Source organism: Oenanthe melanoleuca, chromosome 1 (assembly GCF_029582105.1).
Source record: "Oenanthe melanoleuca isolate GR-GAL-2019-014 chromosome 1, OMel1.0, whole genome shotgun sequence".
Classification (NCBI taxonomy): Eukaryota; Metazoa; Chordata; class Aves; order Passeriformes; family Muscicapidae; genus Oenanthe; species Oenanthe melanoleuca.
The window spans coordinates 82758256-82782696 of record NC_079333.1 but is presented as its reverse complement, the minus strand read 5'-3'; the positions used below and the strand labels follow the sequence as shown (position 1 = coordinate 82782696).

The 24441-nt window shown below is 39.2% G+C and overlaps 1 protein-coding gene across 2 annotated transcripts in view; it reads left to right on the top strand.

The window, feature by feature from the left end:
- The window catches only part of TBC1D8 (TBC1 domain family member 8), a 48482-nt gene that overhangs the window by 6824 nt on the left and 17217 nt on the right, over window positions 1–24441 (top strand). For both annotated transcript variants that reach the window (XM_056488161.1, XM_056488151.1), the window contains exons 2-5: window positions 7058–7168; window positions 11658–11776; window positions 13088–13316; window positions 16974–17214. In XM_056488161.1, the coding sequence (XP_056344136.1) occupies window positions 7058–7168; window positions 11658–11776; window positions 13088–13316; window positions 16974–17214 (700 nt within the window). The remainder of the gene's footprint in view (window positions 1–7057; window positions 7169–11657; window positions 11777–13087; window positions 13317–16973; window positions 17215–24441) is intronic.

Sequence of the window (24441 nt, the reverse complement as noted above, 5' to 3'; positions counted from 1 at the left end):
CAGCAAAGACAGTGTGGTTGCACTAAGCTGTTGTTATTAGCAGCTTTGCATAATTGATGGTGTTATTATCCATCAAAAACATGGATTTTAGGGTGGCCTGAGTGAAATCAACAACCTGCTAAACATCTGAGTTTTGAACTTTTAGAGAAATCAAATCAAGATCATATGATAGATTTAAAGATGCCCCCAAACATTTGTGCTGGGTTCCACCACTGGCCAACAGTAGTTTCATGGCCACTGCCCTGGGCTGTATTCTACCTTGGTGCAGCTCAAAAGTTTCCACCTTAGCCTGTATTGCCCAGGGTCTGGCACTCTAGGTGGGGTGTGAGAGGTGAGGATAGAGGCTACAGTGGTCCTCATTGCATCTCAGCCCTGGGTCTTGCCTTGGGCCATCCATGGGGTTGGGGTTACAAGTTAGGGCTCCTCCCTGATGGAGTCGTTGAGGTCTGATGAGAATCAGCTTTATAGTTCCCTCTCTCAGCAAGGACACTGGTCCTAGGGAGAGTTTCTGACATGCCTTGCAGAGCCAGGCAAGCAATCTGTGCTATTTGATGCTGTCCCAGGAGAGCCCTTTTGTCAGTCTGAGTTTATCCTGGTTGGTGTGAAAAGCAGCTTTCTGTTCCAGCTGGAGCACAGGGGCAGCAGGGAGTAGGGAATGGGTACATCCACGTGTCCCTGTGTCCCTCCCTGTGTTCTGCCTGGTGGTGGTGGCAAACTTCAGCCAGTTTGCTTGCCTCCTCTAGCATGGCTAATTGCTGCCCACCATGGCTCTTCTGAGATTCTAATTGTTTGCAAATCATTGTGGGATGGAGGAAGCTATGTGAAGTGTAATTAGGATTCAGGGTATGAAATGCTTCACTGCCTCAAAGAGCAAAGATTAATTCTGATTTATGGAAGCTGTTAGTTCAGTTTCACTGTCCTTAAAAAAAAACCCCAAACCTTTATTTTTATGATCATCTGAATTGTCTGATTTATTCTTTTCTCCCAATTCCCATGCCTAAACAGCTTAGGGTGATTCTTACAGCTATTAGCTCTCCTTGTAAAACTGCAGCCACTGGGAAGCAACCTATACTGTTAGCTCCTTCCACTTCCTGGAAGAGCTTTCTCCTTTCCAGTAAAAATATAGCTTTTTTCAGACAACTGGGGTTATTTTCCTTTTTGCCCCCAGCTTTCTCTGGTGGAGCAGATATAGCCAGCAGCAGTGAGCTCCTAAGGATGAATTCAAAGGCATGCTTTTCACTTTATGGTTTTGCACTGGAGCAATGCTGGTCTGTCATTGTAATTGTAAAAACCCCAATTTGGTGGTTTTGTCTTACAAAAATAACCTAGTCTGATTGAGAAAAAAGAGGATATGAGTACTTAAAACATGGCTTTGCATAATATGAGTGAGTAGCCACCAAGCGTTCTTTTCCATCAGCCACTGCAGTCCCCAGAGACCATGTGGTGCCGTCAAATTCTTGACTTTGAAAGTGCCTGCAGCTGGCAATCTGGTTTGGGTCCTTGTAGGGTGGTGGTCCTGTGCATATTTTTTTTGGAAGGGCTAGATATGGCAGATACTCTTTTAAGTCAGGCATTGTTGCACATCTGTCCAGATGAGCTAGTCTCAGGTGCAGTGGAAATCTCAAGTATTTTTTTTTTCCAAGTAGACAAAGGAGAAGTTGAAGGACTGTTTTCTCTCTGCTTCAAACTCCTGCAGCAGTCAGTTTGTTTGTACAGTAACTAAAGGTGCTCTCCGTGATGCTGGAGATGCAGGCTGGACTCTGTCACCCTTTTGATTTTGGTAGAGAGGGTATAAGTACTTGATTTGGGAAGTTCAGGGCTGTGTGGGAACAGGTGCCTCTGTGCATCTGGCCCACTGTTCCCCAGATTTTAAAAATGCCACCAGAATTTCTTACTGACCAGTTGCAAGTACCGCATGTAATTGCTTCTTTGAACTACACTGGCTTTCATTCCCCACTTTGTAATGGATGGATAATTCATGTTAATCAAAAGATCCTGGCTGTGGTGACTAAATGTCTTACTTAAAAACCAAATAGAACTGAAAGGTTAACAATGCTGAGTGTTGTGAAACTAAAGGCTTCCTTGTCACTTAGATTTAAATCTTCACTTTTTTCTCTCCTTCTCCTCTTCGCTCTTCCCCCTATGTCCCACTCCTAACCCAAGGGAAAAAAAAAAAAGAGCAGTGGCAGCTTTGGCCTTTTCCCTTTTTATTTTATTTTTTGGGAGGGTTTTATTAACTTATTAGTCCCAGACTCCTAAATGATGAATCCAAGTCCCTCAGCCTTGCAGCATGGTTTAGCTGCTGAAGCAACCACCCATTTTTGAGTAGTTCTCAAAAAGTTCCTTTTAAGGCTTTTAATATATGATGGAGGTAGGTAGAAATCATCTTGCTGTGTGTAGAGGCTGTCTTGGACTGTCTCATGAATATTATCATAAAAGGTGGAAATAACAGAAAGTTTTTCAGTTTGAGTTTCTAGTTTGAGTTCATCTTTACTCACTCTCTGCCCCACATCTTGGAAGTTTAAGCAGTTTTAGAAATCCCCTGTGGGTGATTAACAGTGACTCAGGAAAGGAGCCTGCATTCTTTAGTTTGAAAGATACAGAGCACTTAGTAGAAGTTGATGTAAAGTTAACTTACTGTAAACATGTTCCTTTTCCTAGATTAGTTATGAACATGGTACAAGATAAATTGTAATGGGATCTTTTATCTTTGTGTGGGGGAAGAAATCATATCTTCAAAGATGAAGAGTAGTGCACTTTGGATAGTTCATTTGAGAACCTGATCCTTATAGAAATATCCTTGGTGAATATTTTTGTTTGTATGTGTGTGGAGAAATGCTCAGCAAATTCATAGTGCATGATGTCCTGTTTGTGTTCTATTTGGTTACAGGTTCACCTCTGTAAAGGAGAGACAGTACCTACCTTTTGTAGAATTTGAAATTGTTTCTTGCTAATTTTCATACTTAGTTTATTTATTGTATTGTATCCATGGTATGTATGTACATTTGATACAAATAGATGTGCAAATGGAAGTACAACAGGCTTGTTTTAGTTAAAGGTATCCAGTTTTCCTTATTCAAGCAACCAAATATGCATGAAAGTAGATGTTTCAGTGAAATAAAAACGACCAAGTAAAGTATGGGATTTCAGGGGAGTTTTCCAGATAAGTTTTATAAATTTACTTCTGAAAAATACAGATAGATGTTGCCTCTATCTGAAATCAAGATTCCAGCTTAAATTATGTAGATTTATTGAGGAGAAGCATATAATTTCAGTAGAAAAGGGTTTCTCTACTTCTCCTGTCTTCTTCTCCATATGTGCCAAAAGTATGCATATTAAACCAGACATTTGCGTGTGAATTTTAGTCTAAAAATATTCTTTCTGCATGAGGAAACTTGCACCTTTTGAGGAACCTGCAATGTTCTGTCAGTGGTCTTGTGTGGAAGGCTTTGTAAACCCATGTCTGCAGCTTTCCACAGTACAGTTACTGTATAGTTAATTTCTTTTCCTGAAATATTTCTGAGTCTTAGGAGGTCAGAGAGCAGACAAAATTGGTGAAGTGGCTCATTAAAGGGGAAGATCTACTCTGAGTTTTTAAGTTCCTCCCAAAAATCTTGTCTCATATAGGTTAAAAATTAAAAAAAAAAAAAAAAAGAAGGACTTTTGGGAAGAAAACCAGGGTAGCAGTTCTCTTTTCCTCTTCTGGTTCTGTTTCCTTTTCATTTTTTGCTGTCCTGAAGTATAAATGGTTTCACTGTTGTCTGTGATGTGGAGGAGGTCTGCATCACCCTGACTGAAGCTGAAGCATCAATTTGTGAGCCAGAGACTCTTAATGTAATTTATCTTGCTGGCCAGATACCCTTCTGTTTTTTAAACAGATTCTGTTTTATGAGACCCTTGCATGGAACCAGCTGTTTGGACATGTTATGAGAAAGGTTTTCTCACAAGCTGGGTATTTTCAAAGCAGGTTCAGAATCAGTGTAACTATTGTTTGTTTCTTCACTCCGTGATCTTTAGGTTGGTTGTTTTTCAGTGTGTTACAATGCGAAAGTTATCCCAAATGAACTATGAGGCAACTTGCACTGAAAAAATTTTGCCTCTAGTTTTTATAATTTTCTTGTTACCACAATTTCAGCTAAATTACCATATTGGCCAGGGTGTATATATTAGTGTTGAATCCTTTTCATGCTTCTGCAAATGCACTCTTAGTAGTCTTTTTTCCCTGTTCACTACCTTTCTCAGTCTCTCATCCAAAAAATAAAGGAGCCCCAAACATGGGGATGGAACCCACTCTTTGTACTTGCTCAACTTTAGCAATACTTGCTCTTATTTTCCTTTTCTGCCTTTATGTCCCCTCTGCACCAACCCCACTGCAGCTCCTCCTGGCAGAGGTGGGACAGGACAGGACTCCCTGTCAGTCAGAGTGATGGCTCAGAGTGATTTATGTGTGGGGTTCTGTTTCCTTGCAAAGCCCTCCTAGAGGGGCCAGGGCACCTGGGCTTTATTCTGGCAGGTATCCTGATGGCCACACTCTTTTTCTTCTCTTTGTGTCTTGGTTCTGGCTTCTGTTTGTCATCCTGAGTTAATATTTTAGCTATGGGTAGTTTAGGAAAGGGAGGTGATTATTTCTCTGTACAGTTGAAGGAGTAATGGGTTTCTTTTTAATAGTTTGTAAGCAAAATGGAAATTGTAAGCAGAAGTAAACAGTGAGAAGAGGAATTGGGTTTTCTGGTCTGTTATTCAGGAAGAGAAAAAGGAATTAATTTTGCACAGGCTAAGAATTAGTAAAGCAAAACTTTGCAGCTGCTTCTGTGCTTTCATGTGTTTTTTCATGTTTTCTGAAAGGAAAAGAGGTATTTCACAAGTCAGATATTCATTAAGCATTCTCTATGGATTTTGGTAGCACTTGCTGTTAGTTACTTTTTTCTATGACTTTAGTGAAATAAAAAGGAAATCTTTCTCATAGGCCTATCATCAGGGCAAAACATGCACAGCAGAGAAATTTCTTTTGCTTTTCTGTGATGTCTCAATTCTTCTGAAATTTGAAAGTTAAACCCTATTTTTATTCTCTGCATTATTTGATACTCTCTTACTGGCTGTAATCCAACTGTCTTGAAGACTGCACACTAAGGTTTTCTGCACACTGTTTTCTGTGAGCATAGCTGATTTGCTACCTTTTATACTAGGATGAGTTTTTGTGCTTTTTTCTTGTAGTTACAGGAGAGCATGTAGCAATTCAGATATTACATGTGTCATCAGTCTGCAAATTCAGATCTCCATTTTAAATTGATGGGTGTAATATCTGGTCACATATTTAAGTGAGAAGAATGTTTCACTGTACAGTTTTAAGACATCTTGTGTCCAACTTCTGCTTGGCTTTGGAAGCATCATCCATGTTGTGTGTGTATGCAAGGAGGAAGTATCTAATGTAGTTTTCTTTTGCTCTCAGGATATTGATGCTGTTCCATGTGAGCTTCTTACAACTTCTAGACCAGAAAGTGGTTGAAATGCTGTTTGGTTGTGTTAAATTAATTAGCTGTCAGTTGTTATCCAAGTGAGAAGGCAATTAGGACTTTGTAGGTCTCCATTATTTCCATTAATCACTTGGGTGATGGACTAGAGAATGCCATATTTAAAACAGCATGTAGTGCCAAGGGCTGGCAAACCTTTTGGAGATGGAAATTAATTCCTTTTGTGTTGGGTTAATGGTGAAGAAACAAAAATACAACAATACAACAAGTTGAAAAAGTTACATGTGCAAAACGAAAAAGAAGTATTGTAGAAAACTTCCTAGATACTTTAGGTACTCAAACAAACATGGTAAAGCTGTTCCTCATTCTCACAGGGAAAATTGAATATAAAGCTGCCCTGAATTGCTATTTGTAAGCCCCATAAATTAATTCTGAGTTACTCTAATATGCCAGCTTGCATTTGCAAATCATGGCATTCAGATAATTTTTTCACCAATAGCTTGGTTTTGCCCACTCAGGGGAATGGGTAGCAAAAACTCCAGGAACTCCAGGTGTCCTCCAGACTGGAAAGTCTTTTCTGGGGTCAGCAATTGCTGCAGCTCTTCAAAATGAATTTATATGTATTGAAATCCAGTGCTGTTTTACAGTGGGATACTGCTGCAAGCTTTCTTGGATACAGTGGTACATCTGTGAGATACAGGAGGTGATCCTCCATTCCTCTAGCGTTCAGTAGCAGTGAGCACCATGTCCAGTTGAGAGTGTCATGCTTAAAGATAAGCTGGAGAGATTCCAGTATAAGTTCAAGAACAGTGAGCTGTTTGAAGAACCTGACCCATAAGGAAGAGATGAGGTGATTTGGGTTTCTTTAGGAAAAGAAAAATCATTAAGGGGTGGGAAACCATGATGTTACTTTTTCATTATGTTGAACATTAATATCAGAAGTGCATGTGGCCAAGGAGCAAGATTAATTTCCAGCAAGAAAGTTTAAGATTGTGCTAGTTAACTTGTTTGTTTGGGATAGGATTGTTTGTTTGGGTTTTGGTTTGGTTTTATTTTGTGTTTTGTTTGTTTCGTTTTGTTGGGTTGTTTGTTTGGTTTGTTTTTGTTTGGTTTTTTGTTTGTTTGTTTGTTTGTTTTTTTGTAAGAATATTTAATGAAAATAGTGGAAGAGGCTACCTGGGGAAGTTGTTTCATTTTGATCGTGGCAGGTTTTGAAGAACAGGTTAGACAAACACCACTTACAGGTGTATTTACCAATCACCACTTACATAGGTGTATTTAACTTCAGAGCAGGGCTGGAACAGTAACTTTTTAAGATGCCCTCAGGTCTTTCCACTTCAGTTCTGTGGTTATATACATATATATGAGGCAAAACCAGAAACGCAGAGCATTCTATGTGCTTTTGATCTTCTAATCTGGTTTGTCTTTTGCATTCTGAGCGCCTGTAAATCACAGCCTAAAACTGGGGTAGAAATGTTACCATTATGTTCTGTATTTTAATTTTGTGGCTTTAAATGTGAAACAACTTGCAGGCTATGGAAGTGAAAACTGTCTTTAATCCTCTTTTCCCCCTTTTTTCTTTGCAGGTCGCTTGGTTGGTGCCCTGGATGCCGTGTTAGACTCTAACGCACGTGTTGCTCCCTTTCGAATTTTACTCCAAGTTCCAGGCTCACAGGTTTACTCTGCCATTGCATGTGGTGAGTTATTGAATGGATCAGAAGTTTACTGGGCCATAGCTATTGGTGAGTCACAGATGGAAAACCCCAAACTGAGCATGGTCAGTGTCTGCATGTCCAGGAAGCTCAAGGTAACCCCAGCTAGTTGTGTGTGTGTGGAAAGCTTGTTAACAACCAAATTAACCTCATTTAAAATCACTGAAAAGTGTTACCTAGGAACATTAAGTTTCAATAAAAAGCTTGTTTAGCTGAGGGTGGTTTGCTGTGTTAATTTTCTCTGTTGCTGAGTGGTGTGGTTCTGTTTCCTATGCATATCTTATACTACAGTATATACTACAGTAGTAGTATCCCTTACAGCAAGAAGTTACTTAGTCTAGGCTTTCAGCAGCCTAGTCTTTCAGTTGCTTACTGTGAAATGTCTTCACACATTTTGCTATAATGAAATATAACTGGAACATTTGGAAGGTTTAGGGGGGAAAGTTGTCAGAGAGGGAGGGAATGTCAAATTCCTGATCTAATCTATGCACTAGTCCCTTTTGCAATGTTTCTGCAACTTCTGAAAGTTCATCTTCTGGAAGGTGATACTGACATGAAATGCAGTGACCTTGCCATGACCCAGTAAAAGTCATCTGAAGTTCCGCTCATCCCACTGTTGCTTGGCCAGTGTGCAGAACTGTTCTTATCCCTTCTGTTCCCATCTAAAAAATCCTAGTATTGGAACTTACAGCAGTTTTTCTTTAGGAATGGTTCAAAGCTGTGACTGGGAAGCATTAGGAAGCATCTTGTTAATGAGAGAGTGGCCAAATCCTGGAACGGGTTTCCTTCTGAGAGGTGGTTGATGTCCCACCAAACCTGCCAGTGTTTAAGAGGCGTTTTAACAATGTCCTTAATAACTTCAGCTTTTGGCCAGTCCTGAAGTGGTCAGGCAGTTGTACTAGATAATGCCCAGGATTTTAAGGAAAACCTGGAGAGCTTCTTGAAATGCATCAATAACAAAAGGAAAACAAAGAATAACTAGTAAATGAACAGACTGCCCAGAGAGGTTGTAGAGTCTACCTTGCTGGGGACTTTCAAGAACCATCTGGACACAATCCTGTGTAATGTGTTCTGGGATAACCTTGCTTGATCAGGGATGTTGAACCTGATGGCCCATTGTGGTCCCTTCCAGCCTTTCCCATTCTGTGATTGTTGTAGATCCCTTCCAAGTGAAAATATGCTATCCTATTCTATTCTTTCTTACACAGATCAAGTCATGAAATAGTTAGGTAATGTAAATGTTGGCATGTCACTGATAGTGTTTGGCATAGTAGTCCTTTAAATGGAAGAGTCAGTTTATATACTCACCCTAACCCAGTCCTCTGTACATGCTCATCCAGCAATTTTTCCTTGGTTCAGCAGAGATCCCTCTGCATGTTCCCCATTAATACTGGGAGTTTTTCTCTGGGCCAGATGTGTGTGTGAAGAAGCTTGCGTAAAATCTATTTGGGCTATTTTTGTTTTGGCTAGGTTTTCTTTGTTTTGCAATTGCTCTGTGCTTTCTATCCCTCCTCCCCTCCTTTTTATATTTAAGTAATGCCATCTCATGGAGAAATTTAAGAGCTTCATGCTGTTATAGTCCTGTGATGAAATCAGGTAGCTTTCACTGGAAAGGAGTTGCTTTCGTGGCTTCTTGATTATTTGAACATATGCAATACTACTTTCTGGGGCTGATCCTTGCCCCACCCATACTCTTGCTGCACACAGAATTTGGTTTGTTTTTTTTTAAGGAACTACTAGTGAAAAACTTGCTGGGTTGTAGTGGCTGAGGGTTTTGCTGAGACAAACTTACATGATTAATGTTTTCTAAAATTCTCTTTAGCTCTTCTGAATGGTCCTCACCCCTGAGAAAATGACATTTATAGTTGTAGAGCAGAAAGCAGAGGGGTCTATTTTGTGTGCTGCATGGGTAGAACATACACAGTTGCCAGAACTGTGCAGAGCTAAAGAACCATGGCAGCAGAAGCTGTTTGTGAATAATATTGCTGCTGTGACCTGACATGAGTGTCCAGGAGAGAGCTGGCAATAGGAGTCAGAGGAGCATCACCCCAACCCCTTATTGGGAGGCTGGAAAAAGACATTCCCACACAGAAGTGGCCATTGCTGCTCACCCAGCTCTGCCCTGTCTGAACAAGGCATTTCATGCATGCAGGCATGGTGTTAGGAGTCTCTTACTGGCTTTGGAAGGAGCAGTGAGTCAAATTAAAGTTCCTGCAAGGACAAGGAGCAGCTCCAGGAACTCCTTCCAGTCTCCCAGTGTAACTTCATTGTGGATAGCCCTCATGTCATCAGGCAGTTAATTAAAATGACATTTTGCATTGTGTATTGTCAGTCCTCTGTTCCAGGAGCTGTAGGCCTAAATGATAATATATGTATAAGGGTCAGATCTGTGTTACAAACATTTGCAAATCTCAGAGGGGTGCTAGGAAGTCTGATCCCTGCATGGCTGTTCTGACAGAGTTGTTTTAATTATGTTATACCAGTACAGGGGTAAAAAAAAAAAAAAAAAAAAAAAAAAAAGGGTAACCTAACCCCTTATGTAGAGCTACTTGAAATTTTCCAGAAGGTTCATGGCCAAAACAGAAACTCAAATCCCAGTCAAGCAAAGCTGGTTTTAGGAGAGGGGGAGCAAAGGAGTTGGTGAGAAGTGGGTCTAAAGAAAAGATTCTGAGGAATGAGGCAGTGGTTAGACAAAACACTTGGCATGAGTAGGTGAAGAAGATGGGTAGAAGGTGGAATAAAATGCTGCACAGAACATCAGCACAGGAAGAAGAATAAGAAATGGAAATAAGAGATTGGCAATACTTGGGTCAAATCACAGGACAACTTTAAACTACAAAATAGAAATTAGAAGTGAAGAAGGGACTCAAAAAGTTGACTTGTCCTGGCCAAATGAAAGGGCAAAAATGATCTTTTGGTATTTGAACAGAAACCCTGGAGGCAGGCAGGAAAGATTGCAGGAGCCCCTGTGGGATTTAGCAGCTGCCTGGGACCTGAACAGTCCCAGTGGTGTGAATGTTACTATGGAAGGGATCTTACTCACAGCTTATTTCACAGGAGGCAGCCAAACAGCTTGCCCATACACTTGGTATCTTTTAGGTTACTCAGAAATAAAAATTTGACACAGTATTTGCTTTGTGCAACCATTTCAGTATAAAATTACTGTATTTCTGGTGTTCTTAAACATTTATATAATTTGTTTTCTTGAGCTAAAGGGCTTTTAAGTGTCTCTAATTTTATGATTTTTTTTTAAATTTAAATTTAACCTTGATTAATGATATTGAAGAAGTTCCATTACAAGACCTTCCTGTCAGGGAAGTTAAAGTTTGGAAGGTTTCCCTGCCAGTTGGCATTATGCTTGGAAAACAGAGCAGAGGGAAATGGAAAATCCTTACCTAAATTTATCATTTTTTGTTGTTGTGAGGCAACATAATGCGTCACTAATGTACACACAAAACAAATCTTGAGATAATGGGTCTTCTGTTTGAGTTTATTATTAAATTCATGTGTGATTTGGATGTCTCTTTCATACAGCTGTTTCTTCTCTTTCTTTCACAAGGAAAGCACTAGGAGAAGCAGCTTATACTGCCTTTATTTTTTTACATACAATGTGTAATTACTGACCAGTAAGATCTGGGGGGGGGCCAGATTTTCCCTTGATGGCCCTGTATGGTGCCCATCTTGCTATGACTTTTCTGTTGTTGTGTCATACAGAGACAATTCAGTTTCAAGCAGAAAGAGCCAAAGCAAATCAGTAATGAGTGAATTATTATTTCTGGAGTTAGTGTGAAGACATTACATTTAAAGAACCAGCAAACCCCTCAGATCTTTAGAGAAAGAAGCTTTAAAGATTTGAAAAGCTGTATTAGTCAAAGATTTCTGTTTGCTTTATTTCTTCCCCAAACTGTAGAAATATGCTTTTGTAGAACCTTTAGAGCCTTTAGGTTCTAAAACCAAACTCTTTTTTAGGGATTTTATTTATTATAGAGGGCTTTGTACTCCTCTCAAAGGATGTGCATGTGTTTGTGTGTGGGTTTTGTGTGCATGTGTGTATTGAGGGAGGGAGAGAGGAAGATCAGGGACTTTTGGGAACAAGGCATTCATCAAAAGTTTCCAGTGGCCACTTACAGAACGTCATGTCAGAATAAGCTGCAGTCTAGCAGCTCAGGATGAAGTTTTGCTGTTTTTTCTGCTTTGACTTTTAATGCAGCATTTGCTGGCTGACAGCATTTGAGAAGATAAAACTAAAAGCACTAAAACTAATTCTCTAAAACGATGAGGATTTTGTTTTTCTCTAACTATGCTGCTATGAGCAAGACCTTTTTGACCTGTTTGCTACTAAGAATTCTGAGGTTGAAAGTTCAATTTCTCATAATGAATTTATGAAATAGTGCATTTTATTACCTTTTTCCCCCTCCCTTTCGATTTTATTTTATAGGATTAGTTTCAATATACTATTTTTTTGCTTTTCTAGGTGCCACTGCAGAGGAAATAAACCAGCACTGGGAATGGCTGGAACAAAATTTGCTCCATACTTTGTCTGTATTTGACAATAAAGAAGATATTGTTAGTTTTGTCAAAGGGAAAGTGAAGGTAAGGAAATGTCTCACTTTCACCCTCCCTTACCCGATTACATATGGTTTATTAGAAGAATGTCATGAAGTTGTTGTCACTTATCCTTGGTTTTGACCATATAAATATTACTTGTTTTCTGTGTGGCTCTTGCTCCTGATGTGGCCAGCACATGAAGCTGCTGACTCGCCACAGGGTTGGAGAAATGAGCATCCTTTTGGAAGGTTAAAGAATTTTAAGAGTAAAGGAATTTTATGACCATAAATCAGATTAAAAATAACAATGGGGAGTAATTTAGAAAATCTGGTGTCCTGAGCTCTGCTTTTAATGAAATACATGGTGATGGCTGGGTGGGTGTGTGGGTTCACTGGTGTACCTCAGGTCCTGCTACAAGATTTTTCTTGTTAAGAGTTTTAGTGGGATGCTCTTCCCGCCATAGCCTCTTTTCAGGTTTGGAAATTTTGTAGGAACATAAAGTCTTTGGTGAATTTTAACTTTGCCGCTGCGGGCTCTGCATCTGGGGAAGAAGAAGACAAAACCAAAACATCATTGTACAAATCCTAGTTTCTATCCCGCTTTCTCTGGAAAAGGGCATATTGTATTAAGTACACTGAAATACCAAATATAATTAATCTCTCTTGATAAAACACAGTGACAGCCTGTTACCTAACACAAAACATATTTAAAATTCTTCAGGCTTCATTAGTTAATGTTAAATCCAGGTTTTGGACCCTTGTACCTGCTGTAGACTTTTAGTGTACTAGGACTGCTTGGTAATTGCAAACTATACCAGGTGCTGTAACATATGGCTTATTTGTTTGCACTGTGCTTAACATACTTAACTCCTTTGTTGTAATACCACTATTAAAAATCTGAAATCTTAATTATATTTATGTAGATGTTCTTGAAACTTTGTTTGTAATGGTTCCAAGCATTTCTCAAGTTACTGACACATCTGAATGCTTTGCTTCTTCATAGCTAAATAGTACTGGTCAGTATACACAACTGCTACTCTACTTTTGCTCTGTATATACAAAATAAGAGCAGTCATAAGCCATAATGAAAGTGCAGAGATATGGTTCTGCCAGACTCACTGAAAAAACTAGATAAAAAGAAAAGAACGCCCAAAAGTTCTTGCTTTGGGAGCGTTCCAAATGTATGAGAGATGCAAGCACCAGAGAAATTTCTCCATTTGTGAAAATTGCAAGTTGACTGGAATTTCTTTGTAAGAAATTGTTGCATTATTAAAATTTGGATGGGTAGCTTGTAGCAACTTGCCTGAGTGTCGGTGCTGTAGCTTTATCCTGATACATGGTCTTGTTGTGGGCTCAGGCACTGATTGCAGAGGAAACGAGCAGCAAGCTAGCTGAGCAGGAGGAAGACCCCGAGAAGTTCCGAGAAGCCCTGGTGAAATTTGAATCCAGATTTAATTTTCCTGAAGCAGAGAAGTTGATCACCTATTATTCCTGTTGCTGTTGGAAAGGAAAAGTTCCTCGGCAAGGCTGGCTTTATTTGAGCATCAATCATCTTTGTTTTTATTCCTTCTTCCTGGGCAAAGAATGTAAGTGTAAATGCATAAGAAATCTTATAGTGGGGAGTGATATAAATGTTACTACATTTAGAAGCAAGAATAGCCAGGCTTCTTATGAAAAGCCTAGTTCACCTCTGCAGTTTAGGTTCTGAGTTTTTAGTTGTTCAATTTTCACTTCAGCCTTCATATTTTAATATGAATCCAGTAATAAAAATGACACTGCAAGAGCACACAGACATAGTTGCTATAGTTGGTTTTTCTTTTTGACATGGTGAGGCAACCTTAAGATGCAGCAGACCTCCTACAAGTTCTAAAATAAGGGGTTTTAGTGCTGAAAACAGTGAGTAAGGATGGGTCCCTCCCACAGGCTGGGAAGCAGAGTCACCACATTGCTGCAGGGTGGTAGGGGAAGGGCTGGTGGGACCAGGGATGCCTGAGTCATGCTGCCTGCCTGAAGGTAGCCCAGGAAACTTAAAAGGAATGTGCCCTGGAGAACCAGGTGAAAATTCAGAGCTTTTAAGGAAAGACAACAGTGGTTGAGGGGTTTGTTTGTGTTTCTGAATAGCATTGCAGTAAGGTCACAAGAAGTGTGTCCTGGGGCTTTTTAGACTTTCAGATGGTTCAGCAATTGTTGTTTGTGGTGTTTCTCTATGGAGAAAGAATTGTGTGAATGAAAATCCTGTCAGAATAGATATTAGGAGATAAAAATTAAAGTGACAGATAAGGTGGTAAAAATGAATGTAGCCATTTAAACTCTATAGCATTTCTCTGTTTAGCGAAATTGTGCATGAACCTCTAGCCTTTTAAAGCCTATTTATTCTGATGGAACATATTAGCAGTACAAACCTATACTGCTGTAGGTATAGCAATATTTGTCAGTTGTAAAAATTAGGAATTTTTTGCCATATTCCATCTGAATTTAATATTGAGATATAGCTGTGGGTTTAAAAATGAAGCACATCTTAAGAAAGATAGTGACTCATAGTTTCTAAGACTGAAAACATAGAAAGACATGCTTAGAGCTGCAGATCCTTTCTTCCCTTATATTATTTCAAGCCAATTATTTTGTCATACCAGCAAAAAATGGAAGAGTTATATTTGAAATGTAGGCAAGTTTGCTATTCACTCTAAAAACAAAAGTTGAGTTTTGCTGGGAAGAGTAGGATGAAATTTCTTGATATATACTAGATATGTGAGTTCTTGTTTAATCTCCTTGTTCTCTGGTTAGTATTAAATATTATCCTTTGTTAGTCATTACTTCTTACTATCACTGGATGTTTTCTCTCATTAAATCTGGGATAGCCAGTCTGCCAAGGGACACAAAGAAAAAATGATACTTATTAATGATAGATAACAGTGGAAGGAGGACGCAGAGTGAAAAACCTTTTATATGGTTCCAAAAATTTTGTTTATGCAATACCACAGGTTGTTAAATGATAATGGAAATACAATATCATGATGTATTGTTTAAGAAGAGATTTCTTCTCATATCTTTAATAGTATTCGTTATGAAAATAAAAAAAACCAAACCAAACAAACAGTTACACGTTTGCAACTTTTTATTTTGACCATGGAAAATACACTGTTCATTCACCAGTGTTGGCAGTTGTATTTTTTGTGTTCCCATACATCTGCATGGAAATGTGAGAAAACCCCCTGAATTTTCTTTTGGTTAGACAAACTTCCCTAGCTCAGTGGGAAGCAGCTTATATGCCAAAAGGATTCCCACTTCCTTCATTGTGATAAAGGAGATTACTTCTGAGTCTAGACTAGTCTTTTGTCATGTTGATGAAGTATTTGTGTTACAGGGCATAATCCAGAATTAATACAGTTTTGGTTGTTACTTCTGGTTGAGAAGCTGATGCTGATTACATGCAGAACAAGTGATTCATTGCCTTTGTTTTTTACAGGTAGCAATCACAAATTAAATCTGGTTAAGTCTGGTTTTGTAAATATTGCTAAGAAATCACATTTATTGCATTCTTCAATACTATGCAGAGAAAAAACCCAATATATGAGTTGCAATAAAATTAGTTCTCAATTGTGTTTCACCTCTATAAGAATCCCCCCAAATTGTAGACAGAAATCTCTTTATAGGCAAATCTCTTTTATAGGCAAAGTGTTAAGTCTTCTGTATGTGGCAAGTCTTTTCCCTTCTTCTTGTTTCATTTTGTGTTAAGTGACCTGGAATGCAATATTAGAACCTGTTTTCAACTTCTTATAAAATTAATTTATGGCTTATTTGACTATAAACTCCATGGAATTTTTTTTCCAGGGCAAGTCCCCTTTTATCTAAGCCTCCAAGTATTTGTAGGATTTCAGAGGTTTAGATCGTCAGATAGCTTGAAAGGACATACCAAGTTTTCTTCACATTTTTAAATTAAATTTGTGTTTTTCTGAAACTTGCTGAAGACTTTGTACCTTTTATCAGTGGCTATGGTCCTGTACAGGCTGTTGTGTTTTTTCTGTAACCAGCACTGTAAAGCCTGCGTGGCTCTGACCTGCCTGAGCAGCAGTGCTGTTGCTACGGCATTATTTAATCTTTCTTCCCTTGGCTGGGCTGGTACAGTTGATTTTATGACCATTTGCAACAGTCTGTTGCATGTTGATGCAGCTGTGCTTTATTTAAGTAAGAAAAAATGTAATCTGCAAATAATCTTGACAGCTGTGGTTCATATACTACAGAAAACCTGCAGAGAGTAGCTTCTTATGTAATTAATGATCTTGGACAAGTGTCGTGTATATATATGACAATGTTTGTTATTACTGCCTTTTATTGCTTTATTGGCATCAGGAGACCAGCTGGGGATGTTAGGGGTGTGGTCTTGATGTTACTGGCACAGGGCAGTCTGGGAAGCTTCCAACAGTTGTTAAGAAGAAATTGAATCTATTTAAAAGTCCTTTCCAGCCTAATTGTTACCCAGAGTTTCGTGTGAGAGGCAAGTAACATCCTGCAGTAGTTACCTAAAGTAAGCTGATTCTGTTTGCCACTTGTATTTATAGGATTTAAGAGCTTTAAGTATAGAGAACAGTGCTGTACACTTCTTGTTTTCTATAAACAAATCTGACTATAGTTAATGTTTTGGGCAAGATGTGCCTGTGCGTCTTTTCAGTAAAAACTAACCAAAATGGGAAGATGCCAATGCCTAGGCAGCTTTTTAAATGTCTTGTTTATAGTAGTAATTACACTTTATAGCAGTCTCAAAAAAAGCTTTCTTTTGGATGGGAGTAAGCTTTATTTTAAAAACTAAAGTAACTCTGTATGTAATTGGTTTTCCACCTGCCTACAGTTTAGTTTCTAGGAGATCCCAAAGCCTTTCCCTCTTATCTTTGTATTCTGGAGATGAACTGTTTCTTCTGGTGGTAAGGCTGCAGAAATGACTTGTAAAGGAGTTAGGAGCACAATGTATGGCAGATGTTCTGCAAAGGCACCACACCCCAGTCTAGCATTTCTTGTGAAGATAGTTAAAATTTTGAGGGGTAGATTCTGAAAAAACCACATCTTTTGGAGTGGGTGAGATTGAATGCAGAGTCATAACAGACATTTTAGCATGTGCTTGGTCTTGCCCATAAAAACTCATCTCTCTCCGTTTTGGTTTGCATTTCATTCTGAATTTGATTGTTTCCCAAATCTGAAAGATGTAAGCAAAGTTTCCAACCCACTGTTGCTCTTCTCTTGGATTGCAGTGAAACTTATCATTCCTTGGGTTGAGGTCCAGAAACTGGAAAGAACCTCCAATGTCTTCATGACTGACACAGTGCGCGTCACTACAGCGAATAAAGAGCGCGACTTCTCCACGTTCCTCAACATCACCGAGGCTTTCAGAATCATGGAGCAGCTGGCAGATGTGACGCTCCGGAGGCTGCTGGATAATGAAATCTTCGAGCTGGACCCAGGCCTGCAGGATCCTACTCAGATTACCAAGAGGTAAAAAGCTAAACTGCTGTATGAGCAGAGGTTCAAGAGTGGGCTTCATGGTTTGGTGTGTTAGCTGGGTAAGATTTCAAAGCTTTGTTTGATTGGGTGCAAAAGAGCCTTCATAATGTGTTATGAAAAAAAAAAAAGTGCATTTTAACTTGGATGCGAGATACATTTTTCGATTTTATATTCTTCCCTTAAACAACACAAAGTTTCAAAAATACTGTTCCCACAGAAGGGAAGATTGCAACAAGGCATATTTTCCATCGTCCCTGAAAAGCAGCATTATTTTGCTTAAAATTTTGGTAATGTGTAGGCTTTCCTAGTACCTTCAGTTCTCTACAATTACTGCTTTTGATCATATCTGAAACATTAATTGGAATTCCCACTAGTGTGATTGCCACAGCCAATTTAGCAAGCAGTTAAGGACTTAAAATTGGTATTGCTATTGTCAGCTCTACCCCTTGCATCCCTGAAATGCATCTCTGCATTCCTCTCCCAGTACAGAAATGCATTTGGCGCTCAGGGAAAGATTGATGGCTATTTCTCTGCTGGTAACACAACACACAACTCTGTGTTTTGTTTGCTGCTTCGAGAAAGGGGGAGGGAAGCTGCCTTGAGGAATTTTAGGTGGGCAGGGTAGAATAGCCCAGACAGGAATTTGCTTGGGGCATCAGGTTAAGGTGCTGATTTAAAATACTTCTTTTCCGAATGGGATGTGAGTGAAGCAGTTATCTCCTCTTGAATCATGCCCTTTCCTACTCTTCCTTCCTCTCCCTCTGCCAGGGATATGAAGGGAATCACCCAGGTGTTGCTTCCTGACTAAAACACGAGGAATGCATAGTATCAGTAGCCATTTTATTGTTTCTGAGGGACATTTTTACAGTGGTGATGTACCTATAGCTTAGCTAAACACTTTTGCAAAGTTTCATAGTGGAGTTTAAAACAGTAAAATGGACTTCCTCTGCAATTTCATTTGCACACACATTAAGGAAAATCACTGACACCATAGTTTCATCTGTGATGTTATTGAAGAATTCTCTTGAGGTAACACAGTGGTGAGCAACCATAAACATCTTTGCAGGCTTTTTTTTTAATAGCTAAAGATCCTTGGAATACAAGAGCTACCATCGTTTTTACACTATGTATGTAACTTGTTTTTTTAACATTGTAGGCTTTTGGCTCAAGAGATGTAGTGATATGTACTTTAGCTCATGTAGAATATGGCTGTTACAGGTTGTATCTCCACCCCTTTCTATCTCCTTCCCATTTTCTTTACCATTTTACCCTCCTCCTGCTTTTGGGCTGAGAAGTTAGATTAACAAGAGAAATTCTCCTGGGGGGAGATATTTTTCAACATCTACCAATTTTTGTTGCTTCTCAAAATAGTCTTTGAATCAGGGGTACTAACTGAGTGGAAAGAAAATAAAGTTACAGTTGTAAAGAAAAGTATAAGCTTAGTAATACTCTATGAAAAGGGGCTCTAAGGGAATCAACTTTTAAGTACCTTGTGGCATTTTGGAAAAGTAGTGTGTCTATTAGCAGTCAAGCAAAAGCACCCATGCTACACACTTATTCAAAAAGGTTCTCTGTCTCCTTCCCTCCAACTAAAGAAGAAAAAAGAAAATTAAAAGAACAGAGGGAGAAGGATGGATAAAAATATATTTACTGTAGATTTCCTGGTCAAGGAGTTCTCTAACCTGTGCTGTGATTTGGGATGGCAGAAAGGGAAACATGGAAGATACCGAAATTGCATTTCCTCTGCATAAACTGGGCAGTGGTTGGATAAGTTGCTGTTTCTGGTGCCCTTTGTCCCACTTCAGCAACCACTTTGATGTAAGGTGATTTAGCAAGACTGTAGTTTGAATAGTGGATAAACTGGTTTTTATTGTTAGCAGGTTTGGGGAGGGATGTTATACTTTTTTGGTGTATGAAGTTTTTTTGCTGCTTTTTTTCTTGAAGCCATTGCAGTACTATGAGAACAATTACTTTCCTCTCAACACGTTCCCTCTAATAATTGTCATTGTTAATTCTTGTACACGATTTGGAAAAAATAACAATCTGTGAAAATGAAAGCAGACACACACATCATTGGAACTATTTCTGCTCTGACAAATTAATGCAGTTGCTGTAGATGGCTTTTGTTTGTTTGGCTTTCTTTTGCGAGAGGCTTGTTTCAGTATCTTTATTTTTAAAAAACGTATTTTCAGTGCTCTCACGATCTGTATGTTCTACAGTCTGAGAACCATAAACCTTTGCCATTCCTGAGACTCTTGGGGTCATCTTGCTGAGCAGAGGAGGGATGGGACTCAGAGACACTGTGGGATTAGGCCCACAGTCTGTGACACAAGTTATATCATGGCCAGAGTCAAAAAAAGTCAGTATGCAATTTTTGGTGCTGTTTAATGAAGTGAAAAGGCACAGATTATAATTATGGATTATAAAGGCATTAATTGAGGTAATTGCCATAAAAAGCAAAGTAAAGCTGATGTGTTTGGTACCTACAAATATCATTTTTTGCAGACATGTATGTGCCATACAATTTTACTGGAACACATAAGATAACTATTTTTTCTTGTTTAAAAAGAAGGCTGCAACAGTTTCTGGTATAGGTTTCTTGTACTTCTAATTTCCATCTCTTTCAGGATGCAAAAATACCCATTGCATTTGTCAAATGTAGTGAGAAATTCTCCAGATCAGAACCCACAATTTAAAAGCTGTAGTGCTAATGTCAGTAAGGTTTCAACAGTGTGATATGTTTTCCCAGGCTCTAACCACATCAGTTTCTTTTCTTCATGTTTAACTGTGAATTACCAATGAGAATTACTTTGCTTCATGTGAAGGCAAAGAAGGTTGTTAACAGTGATCTAAGCTCAATGGAAACTGTTTGAAGTATCCTGAGTCATAAATGTCACTTCAATCTGCATTTATTCCTCCAGAGAGGGAATCTGAGAATGCTTTAAAACTTGAGCAACAAGGAGAATGTGACTAGAAAGACCTCCCTTTTATTACCTCTCTGTAGCAAAAGGTAGGGGTTGGGTTATCTCTTTGTGATTGCCTAATGTGTTTTTTAGGATTTGTAGTAATGGGCATATCAGGATCCATACCAGTACTTCACTGTTCTGCCACTTATAAGCCTGAGGTCTAACTTGAATCTTTTGCACTTTTTGAGTCTGTCACTTCTTGTTCTACCCAATACTATTGAAGAGATCAGAAGTGCTCACTTTCTTTAGAGCAATCATTGGTGTATCTGGAGGTTGATGTGTATCTTTTTTTCTTTAAGCTGCACTGCCCAACTTCCACCAGGGTTTTCTTACCAGTCTGGATTTTAGCCATCCTGGTCACCCTTCTGTGGACATTCATCACTGATGCCATGTGGGGGCAGGTGCACTGTGGTGGGATATAGGATTGTTCCAGGAACCTTGCCAGTTCTGGGACTGCCATGCTGCATCTTGGTGGCCATGCACTTCTGCAGCCCAGCCAGTGTTCCTCTTCCTCCTGTGAGCATGAGGCTGTTGGCTCTTGTTCAGCTTCTGTATCCCCAAGGGATGGCTCCTGCTGGAATTCATCTCCATGCTGCATTTGTGACACTTATGGTTTACAGCTGAAAATATTTGTAATTTTTTTTTTCCCCCACAACATCCCTTAAATTTATGAATATAAATCTGAACCTGATCCTGTTGTTATGTTCATTAGCCTCTACCAGCCTTGCATCAAGTGCAAGTTTAGTAACAAGCTCTTGATCCATCATACAGGTTGCTGATGAAGACATGGAACAGATGCTAATCTAGGACAGATTCCCAAGGGGGTCCTCTTGATGCAACCGTCTAATTTATTAGGAAGTCCTGAAGGGCTGTGTTTTGAGGTATTCTTTTGCAATTGTCTTGGTATAACAGTTTGGCCCTTCTAGTTTTATTTGTTCCATGAGAGGATATATCAAGACTTTTATAAATTTTGTCTAAAAAATTCAATGCAACTTCTTCATCTACAAGTCTAGTGTTCCTGCTGTGTAAGGGAATGATGTTCAGTTTACATGTGTCCTGACAAGTCCATGTTGGCTCTTTTCAGATAACATCTCCTGGCTTGCTTATAAGAAGGCTTTCTTCCCACATAAATTTAGTAGTTCTTCTAATAAACAAGACATATATTGTTGGATGTGTTATTTCCAAACTATCTGACTTTCTGGAGTCTCTATAGTAAGAAGAATCTAGTAATCTGTCTCTTAAAGCAAGAGGTCAGTGAGTCTGTTTAGATTTTAGATAAGCAACAAGTGACTCAGCAGAGCTAAAATCTTGCCAAGTTGGCTTCTGCTGGATTTAAAGCACTGAAAAACATTTGACAGTGAGGACAGCATTTAAGCATCCTGATGCTTTTAGGCATTTTATTAGTCTTGTGTGTGTTATTTCCTTTAATTTAAAACTCTTGGAAGGTAATGTGAGGGTCATGCACAAGGAGCTATTGCAGTTCAGGCTTGCCGTTCACTTTGAAGTGCTGCAGTTGGAGGCAGTCCATGATCCCATCACATGCAAGCTGGGAGCTGCACTCAGAAGGAATTGCTGAGTTTTTTGAAAAGTAGGGAACAAGGCAGTTGCATCTTGTTACCTTTTATTCTTCTGATGCTTGTGTAAATACTCAATAAACATTATTTTTACATAATGATAGCTTTCCTTTTTTTAGTGAAGTACCACTCAGTATGCTGCATTTGCTTAAAAACCAAACTGACTTGGAAATTGTTAAATGAGAGTAGAAATTTTCACACAGGTAGGGGTACAAGTAGAAAGATTGTATTTCTTTTTGGTGTTGGAAATTCTAAATGGAAGCTATGGGACTCGGTGACGTGCGCCATCTTTTTTGTATCATATTTAAACAATTGCCTGTCTTGTTTTGGAGCTAAATTTGTTTGTGGGTTTTTTAGAGTTGTAGGGTTGGGGTTTATTTTAACCAGCTCTAATTTTGTTTGGCTGTGTTTATGAAGGGGAGCCTTTAAGCCCTAGAGTTTGCTTGCTTAACAGGAAATACATTTGTGGTGTTCAACTTTAGAATAAAACCTCTTGTTTGAGCCCACAATGGTACATGCTGACAGCATGTCATTCTTCTGCTACCATTTTTCATTCTGGGACCCCTCCTCCAAGCAGGCTGGCCCATTTCAGCGCTTGTTTCTGGGGCAGCCGGCTGTGGTGTGGTCCCTGTGGTGTCCCTGTGTGTGAGTCATGGGGGGACAGGCAGTTCCAGGGATGTTGGGGTTGGCAGCCTTCCACAGGGTGAGTGGGGGTGGATACAGTGCTGGTGAATTTACTTAGTTTCAGATGTGATTAATGTCATTCTTCTTCAGCTTAAAATCCTGTGGTTTGTTGTCTGAAAGGCCCTGCATGTGAAACCCACAGACCCAGCAAACGCAGCAAAATCCTGAAAACTCAGAAGCTTCAGATTTTGGAGCATAAGAAACAGTCAGCTCTTAAATAACAGACTGCATGTGCCTCAATAGAGGTCCCACTCTTCTGTATAAAACCTAAATTTTTACGTAGAGGTCAAGAAATTTTCACAGCAGAGTAGGTGCAGGGAGGCTCTTACCTTTCAGCACAATAGCAGGAGAGCACAGCTCTACCAGACCTGACTGCAGATGCTATCAGCAGCATTCATCTGTGCTGTGCAAAAATGGAAAATATTTTAGTGGTGAGTTAACTAGGAGGCATATCCTGATCCAGCTTTGTCACAATAGCAGATCGCTGCAGGCACTTATCAGAGTTGCTCTCACTGTGGAATTTTAGTTCAGGAGCAACCTTTTTGTCTTTCTTCACAAATAGGGTTTCTCTTTGTTCTGTGTGAAAAACAGGAGACTATTTGTCTGCTTTCTTTGGATAATATTATGAAGGAAGATAATGCTTGAGAAGGAAACAAGCTGAATGCTGGTTGAGCGCATTCTGTCTTTTCTCTTGCTTGCAGATACAGATCCTCCCTTCTCAGGTCTTAGTTTGTTCTGGATTGTCTTCCTTCCTGTTTCACATGGCTATGTTTTTTTCTATGGATTAAACTAAACTAAAAAAAAATTGAAACCCAAACAAACAATTGATTTACTTATTGAGGCAGTGTCTTCATTTGTCTCAGCTTGTATTTTAACAGCAGGGCTGGGCTGGGGTAGAGGGAAGGTGTCTGCAGAAGAGCAGGATGAAGGAAGGAGTGGAAAGGGGATTTACTGCACCAAGGTACCACTCCCTGTTATGCTTCAGCCCACGCTTTAAATTCTTTCAGTGGCACAAAATCAAGCTTTTTTCTTTTCTCATTTTTTTTTTTTTTTTTCTTTCCCTGAAGTGAATCATGGTAGGAAAAATTTACTTGTAGTAAAGACAATTACAGAATTTAAGCCCTAATGTTTCTGGAGCTGCTGCTGGTGAGCTAATAGCCATGGCCTGTTTATAATGTAATTGCATAGTTCTGTAAATTACTGCAGGCTTCTTCATTAAGAAAGGAGAGGAAAAATAAATTCCCAAAGCCAAGTCTATATAGCCATGGCTCAGTAAGGAAAGTTTCATTTATTTAAACTTTTCTCTCCACACAAATGTGGATGGGTGGCTGGAAAGAGGCCAAGTTCAAACTGAGTGTGGCTGGTGCTGCTATTCCCAACTGAGTCTGTAAGTGACCTGAAACTGTTTTGCATTTTGAAACTGTTCTGAGGGCTCTGTGAGACTGGTACCTCTGCAAGTTAAGGATTCCATCATGTAAATGCCACCATCATTAACACTGCTATTACTGTCCACTTTGGAAGTAGTCATTGAGCAAATGCATTACTTTTGGGTGCAGGTGCAGGTCCCTGAGGTGATGTTCGTAACACTGCTGTGAAGGGAAACAAGGAACATCAAGCTAATCTCCCTTGCTCAATATATGTTCATCAGATGAAAGATTTAATTATCTCCTAGGCACTGAAATTTGTAACTCTTGGAGTCTGTATAGTCATACAGCAGCCATAGAAAATGCATGGTTAAAAAATAATTTTAAAAAACCCCAAACCAAATCAGCAAAATAGCTGATTTGAATTAGTTTCCTTTCCCTTCATAGTTACTGTACTAGTTGCTTTTGACCTTGTTGTTAAAAAACAGTAATTGATAATGTTTTTCTTTTAACATATTTCAGAGTTGCTTATGTAGTGTGCTCTGTTCAAATAGGCACTGAAGATTGTTGTGCATGGTGTTTTTATTCTGTATTCCGTGCTTTTGGTGAGGCCAGCAAAAGTTAACCTCA